General features: G+C 42.8%; 1 protein-coding gene across 10 annotated transcripts in view; it reads left to right on the top strand.

Annotated features, from left to right (window-relative positions):
* LOC146985495 (unconventional myosin-IXAa-like) overlaps positions 1–21,347 on the top strand; it is a 194,301-nt gene that overhangs the window by 151,085 nt on the left and 21,869 nt on the right. For all 10 annotated transcript variants that reach the window (XM_085778498.1, XM_085778497.1, XM_085778496.1 and 7 more), the window contains exons 13-27: positions 2,003–2,144; positions 4,108–4,303; positions 6,885–7,004; positions 8,987–9,062; positions 9,929–10,072; positions 11,185–11,224; positions 11,352–11,474; positions 11,660–11,740; positions 11,860–11,970; positions 12,447–12,569; positions 12,666–12,815; positions 14,521–14,825; positions 16,345–17,436; positions 18,392–18,476; positions 19,932–20,135. In XM_085778498.1, coding sequence (XP_085634624.1) covers positions 2,003–2,144; positions 4,108–4,303; positions 6,885–7,004; positions 8,987–9,062; positions 9,929–10,072; positions 11,185–11,224; positions 11,352–11,474; positions 11,660–11,740; positions 11,860–11,970; positions 12,447–12,569; positions 12,666–12,815; positions 14,521–14,825; positions 16,345–17,436; positions 18,392–18,476; positions 19,932–20,135 — 2,992 coding nt within the window. The remainder of the gene's footprint in view (positions 1–2,002; positions 2,145–4,107; positions 4,304–6,884; positions 7,005–8,986; positions 9,063–9,928; positions 10,073–11,184; positions 11,225–11,351; positions 11,475–11,659; positions 11,741–11,859; positions 11,971–12,446; positions 12,570–12,665; positions 12,816–14,520; positions 14,826–16,344; positions 17,437–18,391; positions 18,477–19,931; positions 20,136–21,347) is intronic.

Here is a 21,347-nt window from a genome sequence, read left to right as displayed (position 1 = left end):
CTCCAAAACGCTCTTGTGGACAAGTTGTGACCTGCACATTCACCACGCTATGAGATAATAACGGAACGTTACGTGACAGAGTTGTTTTAGAGGCAAATGTGTAACCGAAACTACATCCCAGACACGGCTGCTGGGCGGAGTGACTTCAAAAGCGCAAGTAGTTCTGAGTATTTGCTTTATGTGTTGTAAAGTTACATAATTATACATCATCATAGTGTGGCGAATGTGCAGGTCACAACTTGTCCACCGGAGTGTTTTGGAGTTGATGGATTGTGTATTTAGTTTGATGAGGGAAACATGGAAATACCATGCAGCTCGCGTCTCTGTTCCGCTGATCTTAAAACAGCTTGCACCGACAATTAAAGGTAATGAACCTACCCCCAAGACTAGGGATTATGGCAATAAGCGAATTTGCCAAAATGTTGAATATCCCTTTAACACAATTCCTGTACATCTGCAGTGTGTGGTGTTTTTTTTAACCCTAGTACAAACCCTGGTTTGCGCTCTTCCCTTTGCTTTTTCCGACTTGCTCATAATTGACATCACTGGTTAAACAAAACATATGTCATAGCTTTGATCAAACGACCTTTCCATCACCCTGTGTAAGTGTGTTTTGCACCCAGCTGGTGAATGGAGGAAGAAACGCTCCCAGCGGCTTCCTGTTCATTAATGTGATTGATAGAGACACTGGGCTTTCTAACAGGACTTAAACATAAGGAGATGCTGCCAGCGTTGAAGTTTTCTTCTCCCGTCTATATTGTGAAACTCCGTCGTCCTGCAGGTCAGCGCGCTGCCTCGGCATCTCTCTCCTCCATAAATCAAATCCAGTGCCCCCCCCCCCCACTGCATAAAACATGTCAGGCGATACACACACAGTCATATTTATCTACGTTAGCTGTCATCTTACTTGCCACTTAGAGTAGCTTGTTCATCTGGATCTAATAATACCTGGAATGGTGCGTATATATTTGTGTGTGTGTGTGTTTGTAAAGAGGAGGGGAACCACTTTTGGAGAATTAAGGTCAAATGGGGATCAGTAAAGAAAGAATGAGGGGGTACAGGACCTCTGGTGGGGGTTACACTGCCACAGGAAGGAGCTTGATGCTAAATGATAACACAGAAAGAAAGAAAGATGCTTAGAGATCTCATCATTCACAGTTAGTGGAGCTTGTGGAGCTTCAGGGCCTCTGGAGAAGTAGATTAGGTTACTGCAGAATGGGGGTGGGGTGGGGTGGGGGGTTCATTTCTACAGTAACAGCATCAAGCTCTAAGAACCCCGCGGACACGCTTTAGCCAGAAGAGCATTTCAGAGATGTAGGGGAGGAGAGGTTTGGATGATATGAAACATCCCTGTCAGAATGTTAATCCAGCCAAGCTGAGGTCAGCGGCTGATGGGTAAAATATCCACGAAGCAAAGGTGAAAGCAGCAAAGACGAATGTGCTAATGGAGGCGCTGTGCCTCCCCTTAAATCTGAGCTTAGTTTGAATCCCTGGTGGGTAAAAGAATGGACTGGGATGGTGTTCTCTCTTTAAAGGTGTTCAGAAATGGCCGTTTGTCCTGTTTGTCGCGCCTCCTTCCACGAGTTTCCACGAGTTGCCACACGAGTTTACCCGAGTAAGGAAAACAAATTTGATTGGGCGTTATCGAGCAGGCGGGATATTCAATGTTTGGGGCGGGACCAAGCTCAGTGAGTGTGTGTATGTGCGAGTGTGTTCAGCTAACGTAGCTGACTGTTAGCTAATAGACCTTTAACGTGCTGGACGATCTTCAGAAGATAAAAGTATCACTGGAATAGTTGTGTAACTGCACATACAGTGAATGAACCCTTTTCAAATGGATGGTGAAATCTCATTCAGACCTATGATTCAGACACAGATGCTGTTGTAGGATAAAAGCAACAGGCTGTGTAGGCTACTTGCTGTATTGTTCATAAAATCTAAACTTCATGTTAGAGTCTTAGTGTTCTGACCCTGATCCCTGATGAAGCCCCTGTGTGTCTAGTTTCCCCCAGGCCTCCAATCAGACCTTGCTGGACAAGTTCAAGCGTCAGCATGAAGGAAACGGCTACATCGAGTTCCCTGCTGTCATGGAGCCCGCCTTCATCATCAGACACTACGCTGGGAAAGTCAAGTACGGCGTCAAGGTGAGATGCACGCCACGGTCTGCTGACGGACAGGACCAGTGTTTTTAATGACTCACTAACTGACACTGATAACTGTTAACAGCCATCTGGTTAGTGTTTGTGAACGCATAACTCTGTGGTTTACCACTGTTTGATGGTGGAAACGTTCACACCAAGCCTGTTTGTGTGCAGCGTTCACTCCTCCAGCTGTTTTATGGACACCAGAGAACAATAGCAGAGAAATCAAATTGAACAAACATGTTTTTGTGTCTTTAGATGTGTTGTTTCTAAAAATTGACTTGAAACCAACAATAAAGAGAAAACAGTAAGGATTTATGTAGTGTTTTGCTCTGATTTTATGGACTGGCCAGAGGAACTTGGACCAGTCCCACCTGCACACTCACCAATAATATGACATCATGCTGAGACCAGTAGATAAGATAAAATAACACCAGCTCAGATAATATCCACTTTAGTCTTTGCTTGGGACGCCGAGTAAAGAAACAAAAAATCTTTCACAGTCTTTGTTTGTGACATTGATTTTGAAGCTCAGAGCTCGATTTTGATCTCCAAGCTAAATATCAGTCCATTAAAACAGGTCTACTTTCTGTGTGATAAACATCCAGAAGTGAAACTGTGAAGCTTCTGCAGTAATAAACCCTGATGGACCTGCACAGTCTGCAGCAGACCTACCTGTGCTGTCTCTCTCTCAGCCCAGTTCTTCAGCTAAATCTAATTGTGTGCCCAGCCTGCAGCTGTGTTATGATCAGGAGCACATGTGCTGGAATGGGCTCGGTGTATTGTTGTTTGACTGTATCATATAAACCCATAACAGATAGTTATTGTGGATGTGGAAACCAATCTGCTGAGAATGAAGGAGCTGTTTGCTGTGAACTGTGTAGTCAGCTCTGTTCTTCTACTGAGGTTAGTGTGCTAACTCGCCAGCTCTGGTCCGTCCTGTCACTTCCTGATACCGACTCACTTTATCCTCCAGTCTGCTCTGAACATGGAGACTGTATTATAACCTCCTGTCTTGTAATTGCAACAAAGACGGAAACTCTTGTGAAGTGACAAACACCAGCACCCTGACACAAACACCTTCAAGTTACACACAGCTCAGACACTACAGGTGAATAGGGTAAACATTTAAACTAATAGATATCACCACGAGTTTATCACTTACATTAAGACAAATATTTTTTGTATTAAAAGTTTTGTCAATTTTTATATTTAAATATGCAAATGAGGCAATGTCTAATTAAATATGTCCTAATTTGCATACATTTCCAGAACAGAAATCTGAACAATGGACCAAGCCAATTAATTAATTAATGTGATGGACCGTAATCAGATGTGTTCATTACTGAGCTTTAAGTGGAATTCATACTCCAGCCAGTCAGTATGAGTCCCTGGGATGGGACATTGAACTGGTGTGCGTCAGTCCCTGGCTGTGATTGGTCATCTGTGTGGAGTCAGGACCTCGATATTTATTCTATTTGTCACTTTTCACATGAGGAGCCCAATACTCCGAGTGAAACTGTCTGAAAATATCTGCTGTTTTTAATAACACCATCAAACAGGAGAATGTGTGGATCTCCTGGATGAGCCCGTCCCGCCGAACGTCAAAGTCAAAGTCCTCCTTTGACTGTAGAGCAACAGCAGTGAAGCATTTGCCCATAAATAGTTATAATAGCTGTAAACTGTGCTGCCAACTGGCTTTTCACTGTGTAACAAACAATAAAAAAACACAGCTCTACACAACACAATAACCACCGCTTGTGTTTGTTATGTTACTTGAGCTGGATGATTCAGTTTGTTGAAATATCTAATGAGTTTCACAAACGTTCCCCTGAGCTCGACAAATGGTTTTTCTACCTCTGATGTTGTGACCGACGCAGAAACCGCAGCTCAACTCGACCGGATAAAGAAACAACTCTCTGCTTCATTATGACGATATAAACTTTGCTGTCTTTCCGTCATGCAGGACTTCAGGGAGAAGAACACCGACCACATGCGTCCCGACATCGTGGCCTTGCTGAAGAGCAGCAAGAACGCCTTCATCTGCGGCCTGATGGGAATCGACCCCGTGGCGACTTTCCGCTGGGCCGTGCTGCGAGCTTACTTCAGAGCCCTGGTGGCTTTCAGGGAGGCCGGCCGCAGACACACACACAAGAAAACTGGTGAGGCGGCAGGTTAAAGGGACATTGTGTAACTTCTCCTGTTATCTATTCACAAAAATCGATTATTTCGTTCAAAAGTCTGTTTTTCATTAATCAGTAATCCCCCCCATCAACAAACTGAAGTGTTCCTTTCAGCTCTGAATGAGCCGTTCATATCATTCATATCTACACACACTGATGCTGCATTCACCTGCAGTCGGGCAGACGGCCGTCAGTAACAAACCAGATGTCATTTTAGTCACAGAAGTCCAGAGAAAGACGGTAAAACGTGGGTCAGGTAAACAATACGATCGCCATGACAACATATTGTCACCTGTATTGTTTTGCCTCATGCTGACGGACCACTTGTTTACACAGAGGTTTGTTTATGCCGTTACGTACAGCAGCTGTCGTCCGTCTGCCGTCTGCCCAATTTCCTGTGAATGCAGAATGAAAAATACGATTGAGTTGCTTGCGATATACTGTACAGTACAACCGCAACGCTAGATGGGAGGAATTCCTACACAATGTACTTTCAAAGCTCCTGAAAACTCAAACCATCTATCTGTGATGGGACCCTGCATGAACACACAACAGCGTGAAAATGAAACCAACAAAGCGTCTGGGCTGCACAGCGCCTGGAGGTGCAGGATGTAAACAGTAACACAGTGTGTCCCAGTCAGCTCTGATAAACATCCACATGCTCCTAATGGCAGCTTCCGGACACACGCCACACAAGTGGGCTCTTAACTACTCGTAAAGACCAGGAGTGTGCGTATCGGGGCGGATGCTCCGATGACTCAGGGTGGGTTGTTTAGTAACTGTCAATCAAATATGATCAAACCGCACCCACACAGTCCCGAAGGAGCAGATCAGCTGAGTTCATTGGTGCTAATTTAGTGACTGTCATCAACCAATGATCAACTTCTTTTCCGCAGAACTGTCTTACAACACATCCAACATCTTCAGACTTTATTAAGTTTCCTTAGAAGAAACACACCACTGCTGCTGTGGTCTCAGTGAGTGGTGACCAGTCACAGATGAGTTGTAAGGAGGTTCCTCATTTGTTTTTGTCTCAGACTAAATATCTTGGCATTTTTATCTTTTATTTACTTATTTATTTTTATTTCATTGGGTTTAAGGACAGTGTGCACTTGTATTAATCATTTCAAAAACAAAAAGAAAAGATATGTGCACTTGATTTAGCAGGAAGCTACTTTCCATCTGTTGTCCTCACATAAAACTTAAAGTACAGACTAAGTAGGACATGATGCATTTCCACAACATACTGTACAATATCCAGTACTCCTAATAAAATGTGAATTATAGCAGCAGGTCTACCGTGATAAAAACAAAACATCAGAATTGCAATGAATAGTAGTATGATAATGAAAACCAGGACACAGATTATCTAATGTACTCTCTTGAGTCTTTATTTAGCATATATTTACAATTTGCAAGAGTTAGTTTCCTCCAGTGATTGGATATTTTTGTCACACAGTTTAAAACAAACTGAAAGTTAGTGCAGTTACAGGTAGATAGATGAGTGTTGATGAAGTGACAGCAGCGTGGGTGAAGATTAAAACTCAAGTTTAATTAGATTTTTTTTTTTAGAAAATGTAGTTTATTCTACATACTTTTTATAATCAATGATGTAGAAGTTGTTGTTGTGAAACTCTGTATGTTTATAACATGTTTCTTTCAATGACTGTTGCTTATTCAGTGTATTAGTTATCTCATTTAGTCTCTAGGGAAAATGAATAGCCAAGATACAAAGTTTAAGAAGCCAAATCAGCAAACAGCAGAGATTCATAAAAATAATGTTGCTACATTTGTTGTTGAGATGATTAATGCATTAATTGTGCTGCTGGTTCAAGAAGTAATTTGATGACGCAGAAGCTGAGTTACACAGAATTTCAGCATCTCTTTGGCGTTTTATAGACCTAGCAGTCAATTTGTCAGGAATAATGATCCATCCTGACAGAGATTGAGGAGTTGCAGCTGTAATGACTGTTGGCTGAAGAAAACACCGTCTGAACCCGACGTACACTCGCTTCTCCTCCTGCATTTTCTCAGAAAGAGGAATTATTCAGGAGTTGTTTTCCATGTCCCAGCAGACAACAGTAACGGTGCTGCTTCATGTAACGTTTCAGTACGATCTTAGCTTCAGCGCTCCACTCAACTCCCACTTGTGTGCTGTAATTCATTACTGTAGAGAAATCTGCAGCCAAACTCCTGCTTTAATTGGGCCAAGAACAACAGGGTGTGTTTGTGGAGGTGAGGATTTTAAACTGGGAGCTGTAGCTGCAGCTTCTGCTGTAGATGGTGATGAGGAGGAGGAGGAGGAGGAGGAGGAGGAGGAAGAGGGGTTTGATCTTCCTCTGCAGTGTTTATTTTCATAAACTGGGAGGAACCGCTTTAGAAAATGTCACCGGTGACTTGTCTTTGTTCCCTCTCTATTCCTTATCAGCTTTTCATTCTCTTTCTTTTCTTCTTAATTTCCCCATTTAAATGTTAAACAGTCGTATCCTTGACAACCTAACATGCCGTATAGGAAACATTAAGTCTCTCACTCTCTCTTCCCCTCTCTCCCCCTCCTCAGGGAATGATGCAGCAGTTCCCTGCGCTGTCGTCAAAACCGTCGACAGCTTCAGTTTCCTCCACCACCCGGTTCACCAGAGGAGCCTCGAGATCCTTCAGAGATGCAAAGATGAAAAATACAGTGAGTAAACCCGCCCAGACTGCTGCAGCCTCTCCGCCTCGTGTTGTGCAAAGTGAACAAGATTACAACTGATTATCACTGGGATTTGGTTTCAGATTTATAATGAACAGGGTCACACTGAGGTGAAACCAGGTCACAACATGTTTTTGCAGAAAAAATCATAAAAACTGTTTGTTTGTTTTTTTCTGTCATGTAAATTCAAAGTTATTCAAGTAAAAAAACTCCGTAAAACACTTGAATAACGAACGAAGAAAGAGAGGAATGTGTTTGTTCAAGTAAACTTTATTCCAATAACAAGTTGGGTGTGCCTGTGATTCAGGTTATCCACAGCAAACAATAGGAGCTGTTGCCACCGTCCTTTTTTATCTATGACATTATATTCCACATTAGCAGTATGTTAAAATCTCCTTCATTTAAAATCCAAACAGCAGTGATTGGTGTGTTTGCTGTTGTCTTCAGTCCCACTCAGGATCAATTGTGTTAAATTTTAAAAGGGGCTTCTCGTTAGTTGGGTGTGTAATGAAAGTGCGTCCTGTCGATAAAGGTCTGTAGAATTGAAATGGAACTGAAGTGAAACGTGCTTCTGACTCCCATGTTTTCAATCAGAAGCTCTTCACTCAGCTCATCCCACTCACAGAAATCAATCCCCATGCGGCCGGACTGGAGGAGTCTATTATGGTCAAGATGAGAATATTCCAGCTCTGCTTTTATTATGGCCCTTAATAAGACATTGGAAATCAGACGCTGCTCACATTGACTCACCTCAGAGCAAAGCTCATAACCAGACGTATTCCCACGCATGAGCGATCAGACAAGTTTGTGTCCTGTGAATTGTGAGAAAATGATCTGTTGATGTCATCGGGGTTATCTGGGTTTGGAGACGGAAATGGAAGTCCTGCTGCAAACTGAAGGCGTGGAGTCTGAGAGTCATGTGCAGTTATCAGACTCCAGTGAAAAGATGTGAAGTGGGGGATGTCCTCCATGGAGCATTTGACCTTTGACCCACAGTGGTGGGAAGTAACTATGTACTATGTAACAAAAGTATTTATACTTTTCATTATACTTCCACTTCATCACATTCAAGATAGACTTTCTACTCCACTATGTGTATTCTGCAGCTTTAATGAATAGTTACTGTTAAGATGTAGATTTAACATGATGGATAATATGAGAAGCTTTGAAAATACAAAATGTTAAAGATTCACCCAGAGGTCTCCAAGTGCTTTGGTGTCTGACTCCTCAAAAAGTCTCTGATCTTCTTCCAACATTATTCCATTTCACAAAATGTTTACAGATGAATCCAACAATAAATTACATATTAATTCTGTTTTGTTCCCTTTGAACAAAGCTAGCTGTTGGGGAGCTAACGGCCTGGTGGCTGTGGCTCCATATGAACTGCAACATGAGTGTGGTGTCAATAATGAACCGTGTGTGTGTGTGTGTGTGTGTGTGTGTGTGTGTGTGTGTGTGTGTGTGTGTGTGTGTGTGTGTGTGTGTGTGAGACAGAGTTTTTCTCCTCACCTCAGTGGTTTTGGCAGGGGAACATTAATGTGTTCAGAGACATTACATATAAAAACAAGCAGCTAATGAGCTGGGTGTTTCCTGTTTACATTTGTGGTTTTCTCCTGGTAAAGCTTACCCTCACTGCTTTTACTGTGCTGCAACTTATTTCTGGGGTTAACTCTGTACACACAAACACATTATGTGTTGTGAGGCTGACTAGAAAAGAGCCATGACAGGCTAAGACAGTAGCAAGAAGCAGGAAACAAAGTTGGAAAGGGAAACCAGGTTGGCAGGATAGAAGAAAAAGGAAGCACAGTGAGGAGGAAATGGCTTTAGATGGATGTGTATGTGTAAAATGCACCATGTTCACAATGGTGGTGGTGGTGGTGGTTACTGCTTCAGAGACGTGAAAGTATGTCACATTTCCATGCTGTGATGGGAGCGACTGGGTTCATGTGTCCTCTCTCTTCTCCATCCAGGTATCACCAGAAAGAATCCCCGCACTCCTTTGTCAGATCTTCAAGGCACCAACGCCCTGAATGAGAAAGCCAGCTGGTGAGTCCCACACAGCGCAGGTTATACAGTAGCACAGTTACGATCAAAACCTGAGAGAGGTGTCAATAATTAAATGTAAGCACTTAATCTGTTGGAAAATGGCTAAGACCCCAGATTTATAATTATTAAAGGAGACATATTCTGCCCCTTCTCCACAAATTAAAATAGTTCCCAGGTGTCTTAAAGACATGTCTGTGACATGCTTTGGTCAAAATACTCCAAGGATCAAACATCACAGCTCTTTTCATCCTCTCTAAACAGCTAAACAGCCCTGTTCAGAACGGCTGGTTTCAGTGTCTGTCCCTTTAAATGCAAATGAACAAATGAAATGATTGTTTGGTGTTTGGTGTTTTTTTTTCTCTTTCTTAAAGTGTGATTATTCTAAATTAAGATTTTCTGACTTATTTTTTACACACACATATAAACAAACTAATGCTGATTGTTCATCTACTAAAACCATTTGTAAAATGAATTGTTCTAACGGGTGTTGGATTACTATTGTTGTAGCAGTGGATGTGAGAAAATAATAAATAAAAATAAATAAATAAATAAATAAAATGCAAATGAACCACTGCTTGCCCCACCCCTTCTACTGGTACCAGGTTGGGGTGGGATTATGCAAATTCAAAAAACTAGTTACATCATTGCTAGACAACTGAGGGAACAGCTCGTAAAACCACATGGATTTCAACCCAGGGAGCCTGAACATTACAGTCAATTCTCACATTTTGGGGGCCAGAAGGCAAAACAAACACCCAGATATATGTAAAAGAGCCTTCAAAAATGATATTTCCATTATAAATCCCCTTTAACACTCAGTTGACACCTATAGTACAAAGGATGAACGCTCCTCTCCTCCCTTGCAGGGATGGCTACGGCGTTGGCTATAACGGCCGTAGCTCCAGGTCGAGTCGTCTCTCCTCATCAGGAAGCCCCGCCCTGGAAGAAGACGGGATTTTCCTTAACTCGACCAACAGCAAGCTCCTGGAGAGGGCCCAGGGCATCCTACTGTGAGTGAGACACCCCAAAACCAAGATACAAACAGAGACTAACTTTATTGTCCCACAGGGAAATTAGTTCTCACAGTCTGTCATAAAACACAGAATGCACAAACACCACCAGACACTGAAAACATTCACCCACCCTTTAAACACACAGTCCTACAAGTATTATGTATCATTATGTTGCATCATCACAGCTAATGAGGCTAATAGATCAAGATGATAGTGTGAAAACAGGCGCATCACTCGGCTGTTATGTCCATATAAAAGATATTAGGTCTGATATCTTTGCTGGTTGAGTTTTCAAAGCCTGCTATCTTACTGTATCCCCCTCAGCAGAGGAAACACTGATCTTCCTTTACGAAACCAAAGGAGTGAAATTCTGTCCCAAAAACCTTAGCAGGACCAACAAGAAATGACGCACCATTTTAGTTTCACTATGGCTGACCAACGCAAACATAGAGACAACAGAGCAGCTGTTTTCAGTTTGTGACACAATGCAGAACTGATGGAAAATCCCTGTCTGACTGGCTGAGCTCCAAACCCATAAATAATCCATAAATATAGATTACGTCTCTCTCAGATGTGTTCGGTTAGGAGCCACCATGCAGAACGAGAATATTACACTTGATCATCATCGTAACACAATATTATACTGTATACATAAAAGTTGCTCACTCAGAATTAATGTTTTAATGGATGTACTCACAACTCTGCTACTTTTATCTTATTATTATTATTCCATCATTTAATCAAATATTGTTTCTGTGCTTGAGACAGGAGGATTCATGGTCTATGTCAGATAGTGAAAAAGTGAAATGCAGTCAGACCTTATGAATTCTCTTTCATGTTCTTCCTGGTCTGATGACGTTTTCTATAGAGGAACGTGCACGAAAGGGGATCATTGTGATGTTCTGTCCTGGTCAGGGCCAACCACATTGAAAAGATGCTATCCCATGGCTTTATGGGTAGTGTAGTAGGCAGATTCCTTTAGAGAATGAAGCAAAGAGGGACTGAAACTGTGTAGATCTAATGAACCTTGATGAGTGTGAATGTGCAGCGTTATCAAACACATGTATGCATTCTGCAGCTGATATGAAAACTGCGTTTCTCATCTTTAGGAGAAACAAAAACTGCAAAATCAAGCCGGCCCTGCCCAAGGTAAGACACAAACCTGACGCACAACAAGACAACACAGTCAGAAACGGCAACAGATCTAAATATAGTTGTTGTTAATGTTGACTGCATGTGTGGCTGTGTGTGTGTGTGTGTGTGTGTGTGTGTGCAGCACCTGTTGGACGTCAAGTCTCTGCGCTACCTGAGCAGTGTGACGCTGCACGACCGGATCACCAAGTCTCTGCTTCACCTGCACAAGAAGAAAAAACCGCCCAGCATCAGCGCACAGTTCCAGGTCAGTGGTGCCGCCGCCCCCTGCTGGAGCCTCAGAGAATTACAAAAACATCACTCACACAAAAGATTGATCATGAGGAAAATATCAGGATATTGTATCCCACAGGAGCTTCATCATGTTGGATCTGCAACATAAAAGTGTTGATTTTCTTCACTGGAGGTGACGTCAGCTGTTTGTGTTTGCAGGCGTCCCTCAACAAACTGATGGAGACTCTGGATCAGTCTGAGCCCTATTTCGTCAAGTGTATTAGATCCAATGCTGAGAAGGTAAAGTAAACTGACTGACTGACTGACTGACTGACTGACCGACCGACTGACTGACGGACCGACTGACTGACTGTTTCTTCCCTGTTGTATTCACATTTCTTCTTTCTTGTCTCGTCCAGCTGCCGTTGCGTTTCAACGACAGTCTGGTGCTCAGACAGCTCAGATACACAGGCATGCTGGAAACCGTCCGCATCCGCCAATCAGGATACAGCATCAAGTACACCTTCCAGGTAATCCTCCACTGAGCAGCAGGTCTACTGTCACAGACCATTAGTCCATAGTGCACCTGTAGTGAGTTTTGTTTTTTTTACTTTGTAACTCTGGATCTTGTTGTGTCCTGTGCATATATTTTTATTTTTTCCCACATTTGTTCTCTGAGAGCCACTGAAAACATGAGTCAAACTCTCAGAATGCTTAAACATACTCTGGCACTGGAGCCGCTTCTGATTCTGATCTTGCTTGTTATTATTGCACAAATATGGCTGAATTATTCATCTCAGTTATTTGGCTTGATGTTGACATTCACAGTTATGAGTCTACAAGGAGTACAGTTATTTTACTGTCATTACTGGGGTGTGAGCTGGCCATTGGATTTTTGGATATAATGAAATGTGGAGTATTTTTTTAGTTTCTGTTTTGAACACTAACCCCCAGCCGTCATGAAGCCTCACAGTATCTAAACCTGTGTCTATGCACCGTGTTGCAGGACTTTGTGCGTCACTTCCACGTGCTGCTGCCTCGGGGAACCAGCCCGACCAAGTCAGGCATCAGGGAGTTCTTCAGACGGATCCACCTGCCGCCTGCTGGGTATCAAGTGGGCAACACCATGGTAAAGGATTCTGGGAAACCAGTTTGTGTGTTTTCTGTGGTTCCCCACTGAGCTGTGTGGATGTGAACATGTAAACCTTGTTCCCGTGTGATGCAGGTGTTCCTGCGGGAGGCGGAGCGCCAGAGACTTCAGACCCTCCTCCATCAGGAAGTCCTGCGGCGGATCGTGGCCCTGCAGCGCCGCTTCAGGGCCGTCCTGGAGAGGAAACACTTCGTCAGCATGAGACACTCGGCCTGCGCCATCCAGGTGAGACGTTGTGATGGGAGAGGACGGCGGTGCCTCGTGCACCACGGCAACAGTTCCTCCACCCGACACTGCTGCCGTCCACTCAGGACACTAGTCTATGGTAGCGTGAGGTGATTGATAGTTCAGCATTTTCTCCTGATATTTATAAAGTCCAGGTCTCTGAGGTTATCTGATCATTAGAAGATTGACTTTTACTCAATCAAGGGAATCAAGAATCAAGGGATTCAATCCAATACTTACAAATAAATAAATCTGTAAATATCAAAGTAAAAACAATGCCAAGATCATACAGAATCAAATTATACCTAAACAATGCAAGTTGAATTAAATAACCATATGAAAGAAACAGGAAAAAAAGAAAGAAAGGAAAAGTAAAACAATTGACTTTTACTCCTAAATGTGGATCCATCAGTGAGGCTTCAGGGTTCAGAGAGGAAACTGAGAGCAAAAATTACAGGTTCAATACTTTTCATCCAACTTCCTCAGTTGCATAATTCAAATTGATCCGACCATCAACGAATAAAACTCCAGCCTATAAAACTGACTCTGTATTTTTCACTTTTCTTTCATTATTTAGTTGTTTTTTTCTCAAAATCTCAAATATGACAAGCAGGCACTTTGTAACTGTAGCCACCAACACTTTTCCACATCCCTGATATTCAGTTCTAAGCTGCTCAGACCTGTCTCTGTCATATCACTGTCATTTAAACCTAAACACTGGCTCAGTTTAACACAACTGTAAAGGACCTGTGAAGTCAAATACTTTTTAAAGAGCAGGGGGGGGGGGCAATGAATGACTGTATGATTAGTAACAATTTAAACAATGAATGTTAAGAAGTGTTTACAACAAGGCTGTTTGATTCAAATCCAGTCCATCCTGTTGGAAGAAAAACAACAGTTTTTTAAGACAGAAGAGGAAGGTTAAAGTGCTACAAACTAATGATTAATACTAATATTTCTCTAATGAGTGAAAGAAACGGAGAATGAAAGAAAGCAAACAGTGGACAGACAGAAAGACAGAGGATGAAAATGCTGCACTCAGGCCACTGTTGGTATGTTTGTTCTGGCGCAGCCGTCGGAGTGGAGCTGTCCAAGTCTTTGTCAGGCAGAAAGACAAACAAACCCAGTGCAGCTCAGTCAGTCCAGGAGCAGGGGAACTCAGACATGAACATGGAAGCTGTCAGCTGTTGCAGAGGTTTCATTGTAAATTAATATTTCAGCTTTTGTTTTACAAAGTTTGTCAGATTTATTTTATTACACTTGCCAAGAATACAGTTTTTGAATATTAATGAAGTTTTAAATTAGGAGAAAATGAACTTCATCTAAATCTAAATGATGCTTGATGTTCTCAGCTCACTCTTTGTCTGCCAGATGCAGTTTCCAGATAAAGCAATCACACCGTATCCCACTGTCATAACACTCTATAACCTGCCAGCAAATAATACCAACATCAAATCCCACAAACCTCAGTGACTGACTGGTTCAGGTCTACGTACGTAGAGCTGGTGTCAGGTGAAGCTGACAGGAAGTGACAGGGAAAATAAAACCAACATTTAGACCTGAACAGAATCTTTCAGTCAAAGTTTTTGTCGTTCGTTTAGATGGAAACTAAAGTGAAGGGTTGTAAAACTACAGGATTTCCAACTGCAATCAGCTTGCATCTCTTCTCACTGTAACTCTATCCCCCTGGTCTGGTGCTTTGCAGCGATGGTGGCGCTGCTGCCTCCTCAGACAGTCCAGCATCAGCTCCGACATGGAGGAGGAGGCGGCGGTGTGCCTGCAGGCGGCCTGGAGGGGCTTCATGGAGCGCAGGAGGTTCCTGCAGCTGCGCGACTCTGCCGTGGTCATACAGAGGAGCTGGAGGAGCTACCGCCGCCACCGCAGAGCCGCCGCGGCCGTGACGGTCCAAACGGCCTGGAGAGGATTCAGAGAGAGGAGCCGCTACTGTCGGACCCACGGCGCCGTGACGCAGCTGCAGACGCTGGCCAGAGGACACCTGGCTCGACTCAGGTGAACGGAGCAATTAGAGCAGAGGAGGATGTGGTTTTTTTTTTTCGCCGAGGATTTTGGTCCTTTCTGTTTCAACATTAAATTTAAAATTGTTTCTTGCGGGGCGGCGTGTGGCGCAGTGGGTTGAGCAGGCGCCCCATATGCAGAGGCTACAGTCTTTGCTGGAGACGGCGCCATTTCCTGTCTCTCTCAACTATCCTAAAGGCAAAAGCCCCAAAAAATACTTAAAAAAAAAATTTGTTTCTTGCAACAGCTTCCAATATAGTAGTGAAAATCTGATTTAACTTGATCAAACCAGACTTCTGCACATGGCAGCGACATAATGTTTAAGAAAAGGTTGAATTCCTGATCATTGAGTTGGTTAGCGACCAAATTCATTCATTCATTCATTTTGAAACCTTTAAAGGGGAACTACTGTATGTAAGTCCAGTTGCTTTTCCTCTGTGTTGCTAACCCTCCTTTCGGCCATGTGCATTTGTTTACAACGAAGCCGGCAAGAAATCACTCAATAGGGGCGGCGTTTAGCTCGGTAGGTAAAGCTGCCGAGTCCCGCGTCGGAAGGCCCTTTCCTGCGTGTCATTCCCCCACTCTCTACCTCCCCATTTCCTGTCTCTCTTGACTGCACTATCAATTAAAGGCAATAAAAAAATATATACTTTAAAAAAAAAGAAATCACTCAATAGAGCGGTAGATAACGTTACATATCATATACGATGTTGTCATGTATATTTGTGTAGTCTCTGATCTTACAAGGTTGGTTTTCAGCCAAGAAACGCTACTGTGGGTGGAAGGTAGAGAGCCTCCATTCTCCCTGGAAAGATTTACAAGTCATATATTTAACCAGCACTATTACTGTGAAGCTGTTTAATGAACATAAAAATGTAGCATAGTTAAGATAAAAATCCTGCATAGTTCCTGTATCAGTTTTAATGTTATTGTTTTTTTCTCTTCACCAATAGTCACTGAAGTGCAAAAGCAGCAGCTCTTGTGCACTTTCTCTCCATTTTTGTCGTGTCATTTTGTCTGTGCTTTGTCTGCTGTAAAATACAGTGTTCTCCATTGACCAGGAAACAAAACAGGAGCTGGATTTATATAATGGATATACATAAGGTCACAGATGTACAGTGTAGATTGACAGAGAGTTTAAGATAAGATTCATTATTCATTATCATAAAATTCATTTGTCTGTCAGCTCATCTACCGTTTGCAGAAGAATCAAAAAGCATCTTAAAAGACAAATATTTTCTCCCAGGAACAAGTGGCAACACAAACAGAGCTAAAGGAAGAGTCAATGTTAGACTAGTTCTTCCAATGAATCATAATCTTTCTTTTTGCATTTGTAGGAAACCATATGATCTTTAAACTTGCTCTGTTGGTGTTATGTAACTTATTTCCACTGCCCCTAAGTGTCCAAAAAAACCTAAAAAACACCAGGCGTAGGTTTGGAGCCTTTAATATAAAATATTAATATTCCGTTTTCTGCCTCTTAAATCACTGCTTTTCACTCTCACATCTTCAGGTTCAGAGAACTACAGGAGCAGCATGAACCACATCAGAGTCCAGCAGCAGCAGCAGCAGCAGCAGAGGTGGATGCAGGACCCATGGAGGACCTCAGCACGTCGGGGCAGGAAGACGAGGTCCAGGACGCCTCGGCTGAACTCTGTGAAGACTCTAAGCCGGTTCCGTTTGATGGGGGAGAGGCAGAAAGAGAAGAAGAGCGCAGTCGCAGCGCAGACGAGACCAGCCACAAGAACCGGTCCAAACGAGAGAGCAGGCGGATGAGGGAGCTGGAGCAGGCTCAGTTCAGTCTGGAGCTGCTGAAGGTCCGGACCACCAGCGTGGGGGGTCCCGTGCAGGAGGACGGGGTCTCGTCTCAGCCGGAGGAGCCTCACAGACCCTCCCCCCGAGGGTCCCCCACCAGCCACGGCAGCTTTGAGCTGCTGAGCGTGGAGGACATGGAGACTGAAGGGTCTGGGCTCAGCTCCCAGACCACCGCTCTGGACACGCAGCTGCACCAGCCGCCCAGAGACTCAGCAGAGGGTCCCAGGGCCACTTTTTATATTTCTTCTGACCAAAGTCCAGTCCACGAACAGAAATTCGAAAGCCCCAGCAAATGTTACAAAGAGCGGAGAGAGTCCACGTCCCGAAGGCCGGTGGTGGTTTTAATCAGTATGCAGAAGGAGAGCCCGGTGGACGAGGGGGAGCTGCTGGCAGCCCAGACTCTAGAGGGAGACCCTTCATCCAGTCCTCAGGTCACCCCCATCGTGGGCCTGGAGGTGGGAGCGGAGGTGGAGCAGGCTCACGGGACCCCCCCACAGGTCCACAGATGCAGTCAAGAGGTGGACAAGTCCCCCAAGGTCCCCTCAGGGTCCAGTCCGGATGGGATCTGCTCCTCGGAGGTGGACATCCAGATCGTCCTGGAGCCCAAGACTCCCGAGGCCAAGGTGGTCCAGGTGGTCCGGCCTGCACAGGAGGCCCCCAGCCCCACCCTGGACACCAAGCCCCCCAAAGCCCAGAAGAAGAGCTCAGCCCAGACGGTGATCGTGAACATGGTGGAGAAACCGTCCAACTCTGTGTTCTCCCCTCCCAGACGCAAACTCCCCTTCTCCAAGTAAGTCCAGCAGCGCTGCCGCGGCAACGGCTCATGTGACGTCACCAAATCTGCTTTTTAGTAACATCTCAACACACACCGTGGCTGATCAGTGAACTCTATTAAAACTTCATCTATACAACGACGGCAAAGCAAGGTGTCTTTATTTATATAGTGTAGCACAATGCAGACACAAAGGCAACTCAGTGGGCTTTAGATAAACACAAATGATCAGTTGTAAAAATCAGACACATTACAACACACACTTTAAAATAGACCAATACAAACTAATTTATTTATTTATTTTATCTATTTATTACTCTTAGTATTTCCCTCTCGTATTTTCCCTCTTTTTTTAATTTTTAAAAATTAATTAATTTATTTTATTTTATTGTAACTTATGCTGCTATACGGCCTGTCATTCATTTATTATATCAAGTCATATGTCAGGAAATGTTCTGTAAAATGTCATGTTAAAATGATTAAAATGTTTAAATAAAAAAAATAGACCAATACAAACAATTAAAACAAACAAGAGAGAGAAAGAAAATATTGAGCTAGATACATATAGAGTATAATAAGATTATAATAATAATTTGCATTAAAATTATTTAGAAGAACATACATGCTTATTTAGAGACAGTTTTAGCCTGGATTTAAAAACAGTCACATTGGAGGATATTCTCTGTTCTGTTGGTAGGTGTTTCCATTTGTGTGCAGCAGCAGCAGCAGCAGCAGCAGCAGCAGCAGCAGCAGCAGCAGCAGCAGCAGCTAAATGCAGCTAAATGCAGCTAAAATGCATATTAAGTCAGTCAGTTCAGAACTCCAGAGTCAAAGCAGCACGATTATTAGATTCTGACGGTGCGTTTTGAAGAAGTTGTTGGTGGTGAGCAGCTTTCATTCACACGCCTTCGAATCAGAGAGATCTGAGCCTGGTTGTAACGTGTGTGTGTGTGTGTGTGTCTGTGTGTGGCAGGTCAGATAAGGATTTGGTGAACCAGGAGAGATCTCTCGCCATGTTCAGAGACGACTCTAAATCTGCTGGATCCAGAAACAGAGAGGTAGGACACACACACGACTGTCAACACATCACACACTCACTCATGCATTTTGTTACATACGTTGTCTTCTCACTCAGGAAACTCTTCATATGTGCAGGATCATTTCCTAACAATGTGAAACTTTACTCTGACAGTATGACAGCTGTGAAAATCTGAATAAGTTATTTAATCCTCTCTAATATACAGTATAGTTTAATGTCTCCACAGAAATATAATACACCTGTCTTAAGACTTTAGAATCAAATAGATTTTCATTGGCCCAAGGCATCAAAGGTATATGGTTTCATAGTAGCTCTAATGTGCTGGCGAATGTACAGATTAAAACAAAGTTACCAGAGGATGAAGCAGCTCAGAGAGATGATGCACAGGTGAGAGGTAGAAAAAGAGAAAACAAAAAGGGAAAAAAAGAAGAAATTGTGTGTATTTACAGCCACACACACACCAGGGTTATTGTAGTTAACTATAACTAAGACTAAAACTAAAACTAGCAGTGAAAAAATAATTACGTAAACTGAAATAAATGAATAAATGAATAAAAACTACAATGAACAATGCAAAACTCACTATATCTAAACTGAATGTCAGAGAACATGAGTTTAGTTGTAGTTTTCTTAGAGATGTCTAAAGCTGCAGGAAATAAACGCCACAGCTCAATATGGGACCCAACCCACCACATTTTTTTAAAAATATGATTTTCGTTTTTTTGCAGAATATGTAAGTTGAAATCATGAAGAAGCCACTCCATGTTTCAAATAATAGTATCGGTGGTTTTAAAACATTCAAATTGATATTTGATTTGGGGTATTTTTTCAAGTAAATCCTCCTGCAGCTGAGGCCGATGATCCCACATCAAATTAGCATACTGGCTTTTCTTTGGCTGAAAAAAGAACAAAAGCAAGTGAATAGCCAATCAGCTGCACATTAAAAGGGTCTCACATAAGTAGCCATGTGAATCGGCCAGCAGAGGAGCTGGAGCTTAAGATATCAGAAGCTATATGTAACATCTGAAGGCGACAAAGACAGAGAAATGGAGAAGATCTGTAACTTTGACTGCAATGGGACGACTTGGAGTACGACCCACAGGTAGATAAGAGTGAATGTAACGTGATGAGGAGTGATGGGAACATTATGGGATGCAACTAAAAGGGAAAAATCCCACAAATTTGGAAGTTGATCTTCAGAGGTCTGACAGAGACTTTCTCCTAAAACCTGAAAAACTAAAACTAAATGAAAACTAGTCAATTCCTCAAAAATAAAAACTAAACTAGAACTGCTTCATCACGTGTTGAACTGACTAAAACTAAACTGAAATAAAAAATCTAACTGAAACCTGAATAAAAATAAAAATTAATGAAACTGTTAAAACTATAATAACCTTGACACACACACACACACACACACACACACATGGACACAGTCTGCAGCAGCTGACCTGATGTTCCTGTTGCCTAGCAGCAGGTGGGCCGCCCGGGCCCCAAAAAGAAAGCTCGAATGTCCCGGACTCGCTCCGACTTCCTCACCCGCTGTAACTCTGAGGGGGCGACGCAGTCGGACGACGACGACGAGTACTACACCCCCGCCCACTCCCGCACGCTGCCCCCCTTCCTGTCCCCCCCCCACACCCACCCAGAGGCCGACTGTCACAGTGACTCAGAGATGGTAAAACACCGCATCTCTGGAGGATCGCCGTGACCTCCACTCCGCTCCGCCCCCCCTCCACACCTTCTTCTTCTGGGGAGGGGGGCTGGCCCAGCAGTTGTTTTAACACTAACGCTAACTCCACCTTTTACTCCACTGTTTTCACCGCTGACCCAAACCAGGCCGTGGCCGTGTCGGTCGCGTAGAGAGGAGCTTTGCACGTCGCTCTGGTCGCTGTCGAGCTGAGCTTCACTCCACCTCCATCTCCAACACACACTCACTCTGAAGGGATACTACGTCAGCATTTTGGAGTTTAATCTCATATTTCCCTTCTGTTATCACCAAACGTTTAACAACAGCCCCAAACCTGAAACATTTTCAGTTCTTCTTGTTGTTAATGTAAAGTCTAAATTTATCATTTTTATAATGATAGAAATGAAAACAGCTTGATCTGACAAATACCTTCCCATCTTAGTGCTGAAGTAATGAGTTGGTTATTCAGTTACTTTACCAACAGAAAATAGATGACCAACAGTTCCATGAGAAATAAGAAACTTTTTCTGGTCCAAGCTTCTAAAAAGCTAAAGTTTAAAATTCCAGTATTGATTTGTAATTACGGTATTAAGCATTAGTTAAGCATTAATAAATACTGAATCCATCATTTATAACACATGAATACTCATTAGTATGTAGTTTATGAACACAATAAAAAATATTTTACTCATCATTGATAAGCACTAACTGTATTTATAAACTACATACTAATGAGTATTCATGTGTTATAAATGATGGATTTTATTAAGGCTTAACTAATGCTTAATAATGTGTACTTATTATAAAGTGTTACAGTACCATGATTACAAATCAAATTTCAAATCAATATTGGAATTTTAAACTTTAGCTTTTTAGAAGCTTCAACCACAAAATGTTTCTTATTTCTCATGGAACTGTTGGTCATCTATTTTCTGTTGGTAAAGTAACTGAATAACCAACTCATTACTTCAGCACTAAGATGGGAAGGTATTTGTCAGATCAAGCTGTTTTCCTTTCTTCAGTGTTGTCATGGTGCGTTGCATTTACGTTGGAAGTCAGGACTCGGAAAACATGAATTGAAATTGAGATTAAAACTCAAAATGGCAACACAGTAAGGTATCCCTTCCCTGTTCCTCTTTAACGATAAAGAGTTTTCACACAGTAGGAAGTGTTTGACTGACAGGTGGAGGACGGTGGAAG

Source organism: Trachurus japonicus, chromosome 6 (assembly GCF_045865225.1).
Source record: "Trachurus japonicus isolate A0001 chromosome 6, Traja_1.0".
In the NCBI taxonomy this organism is placed as follows: Eukaryota; Metazoa; Chordata; class Actinopteri; order Carangiformes; family Carangidae; genus Trachurus; species Trachurus japonicus.
This window is presented reverse-complemented; position numbering and strand designations above follow the sequence as displayed.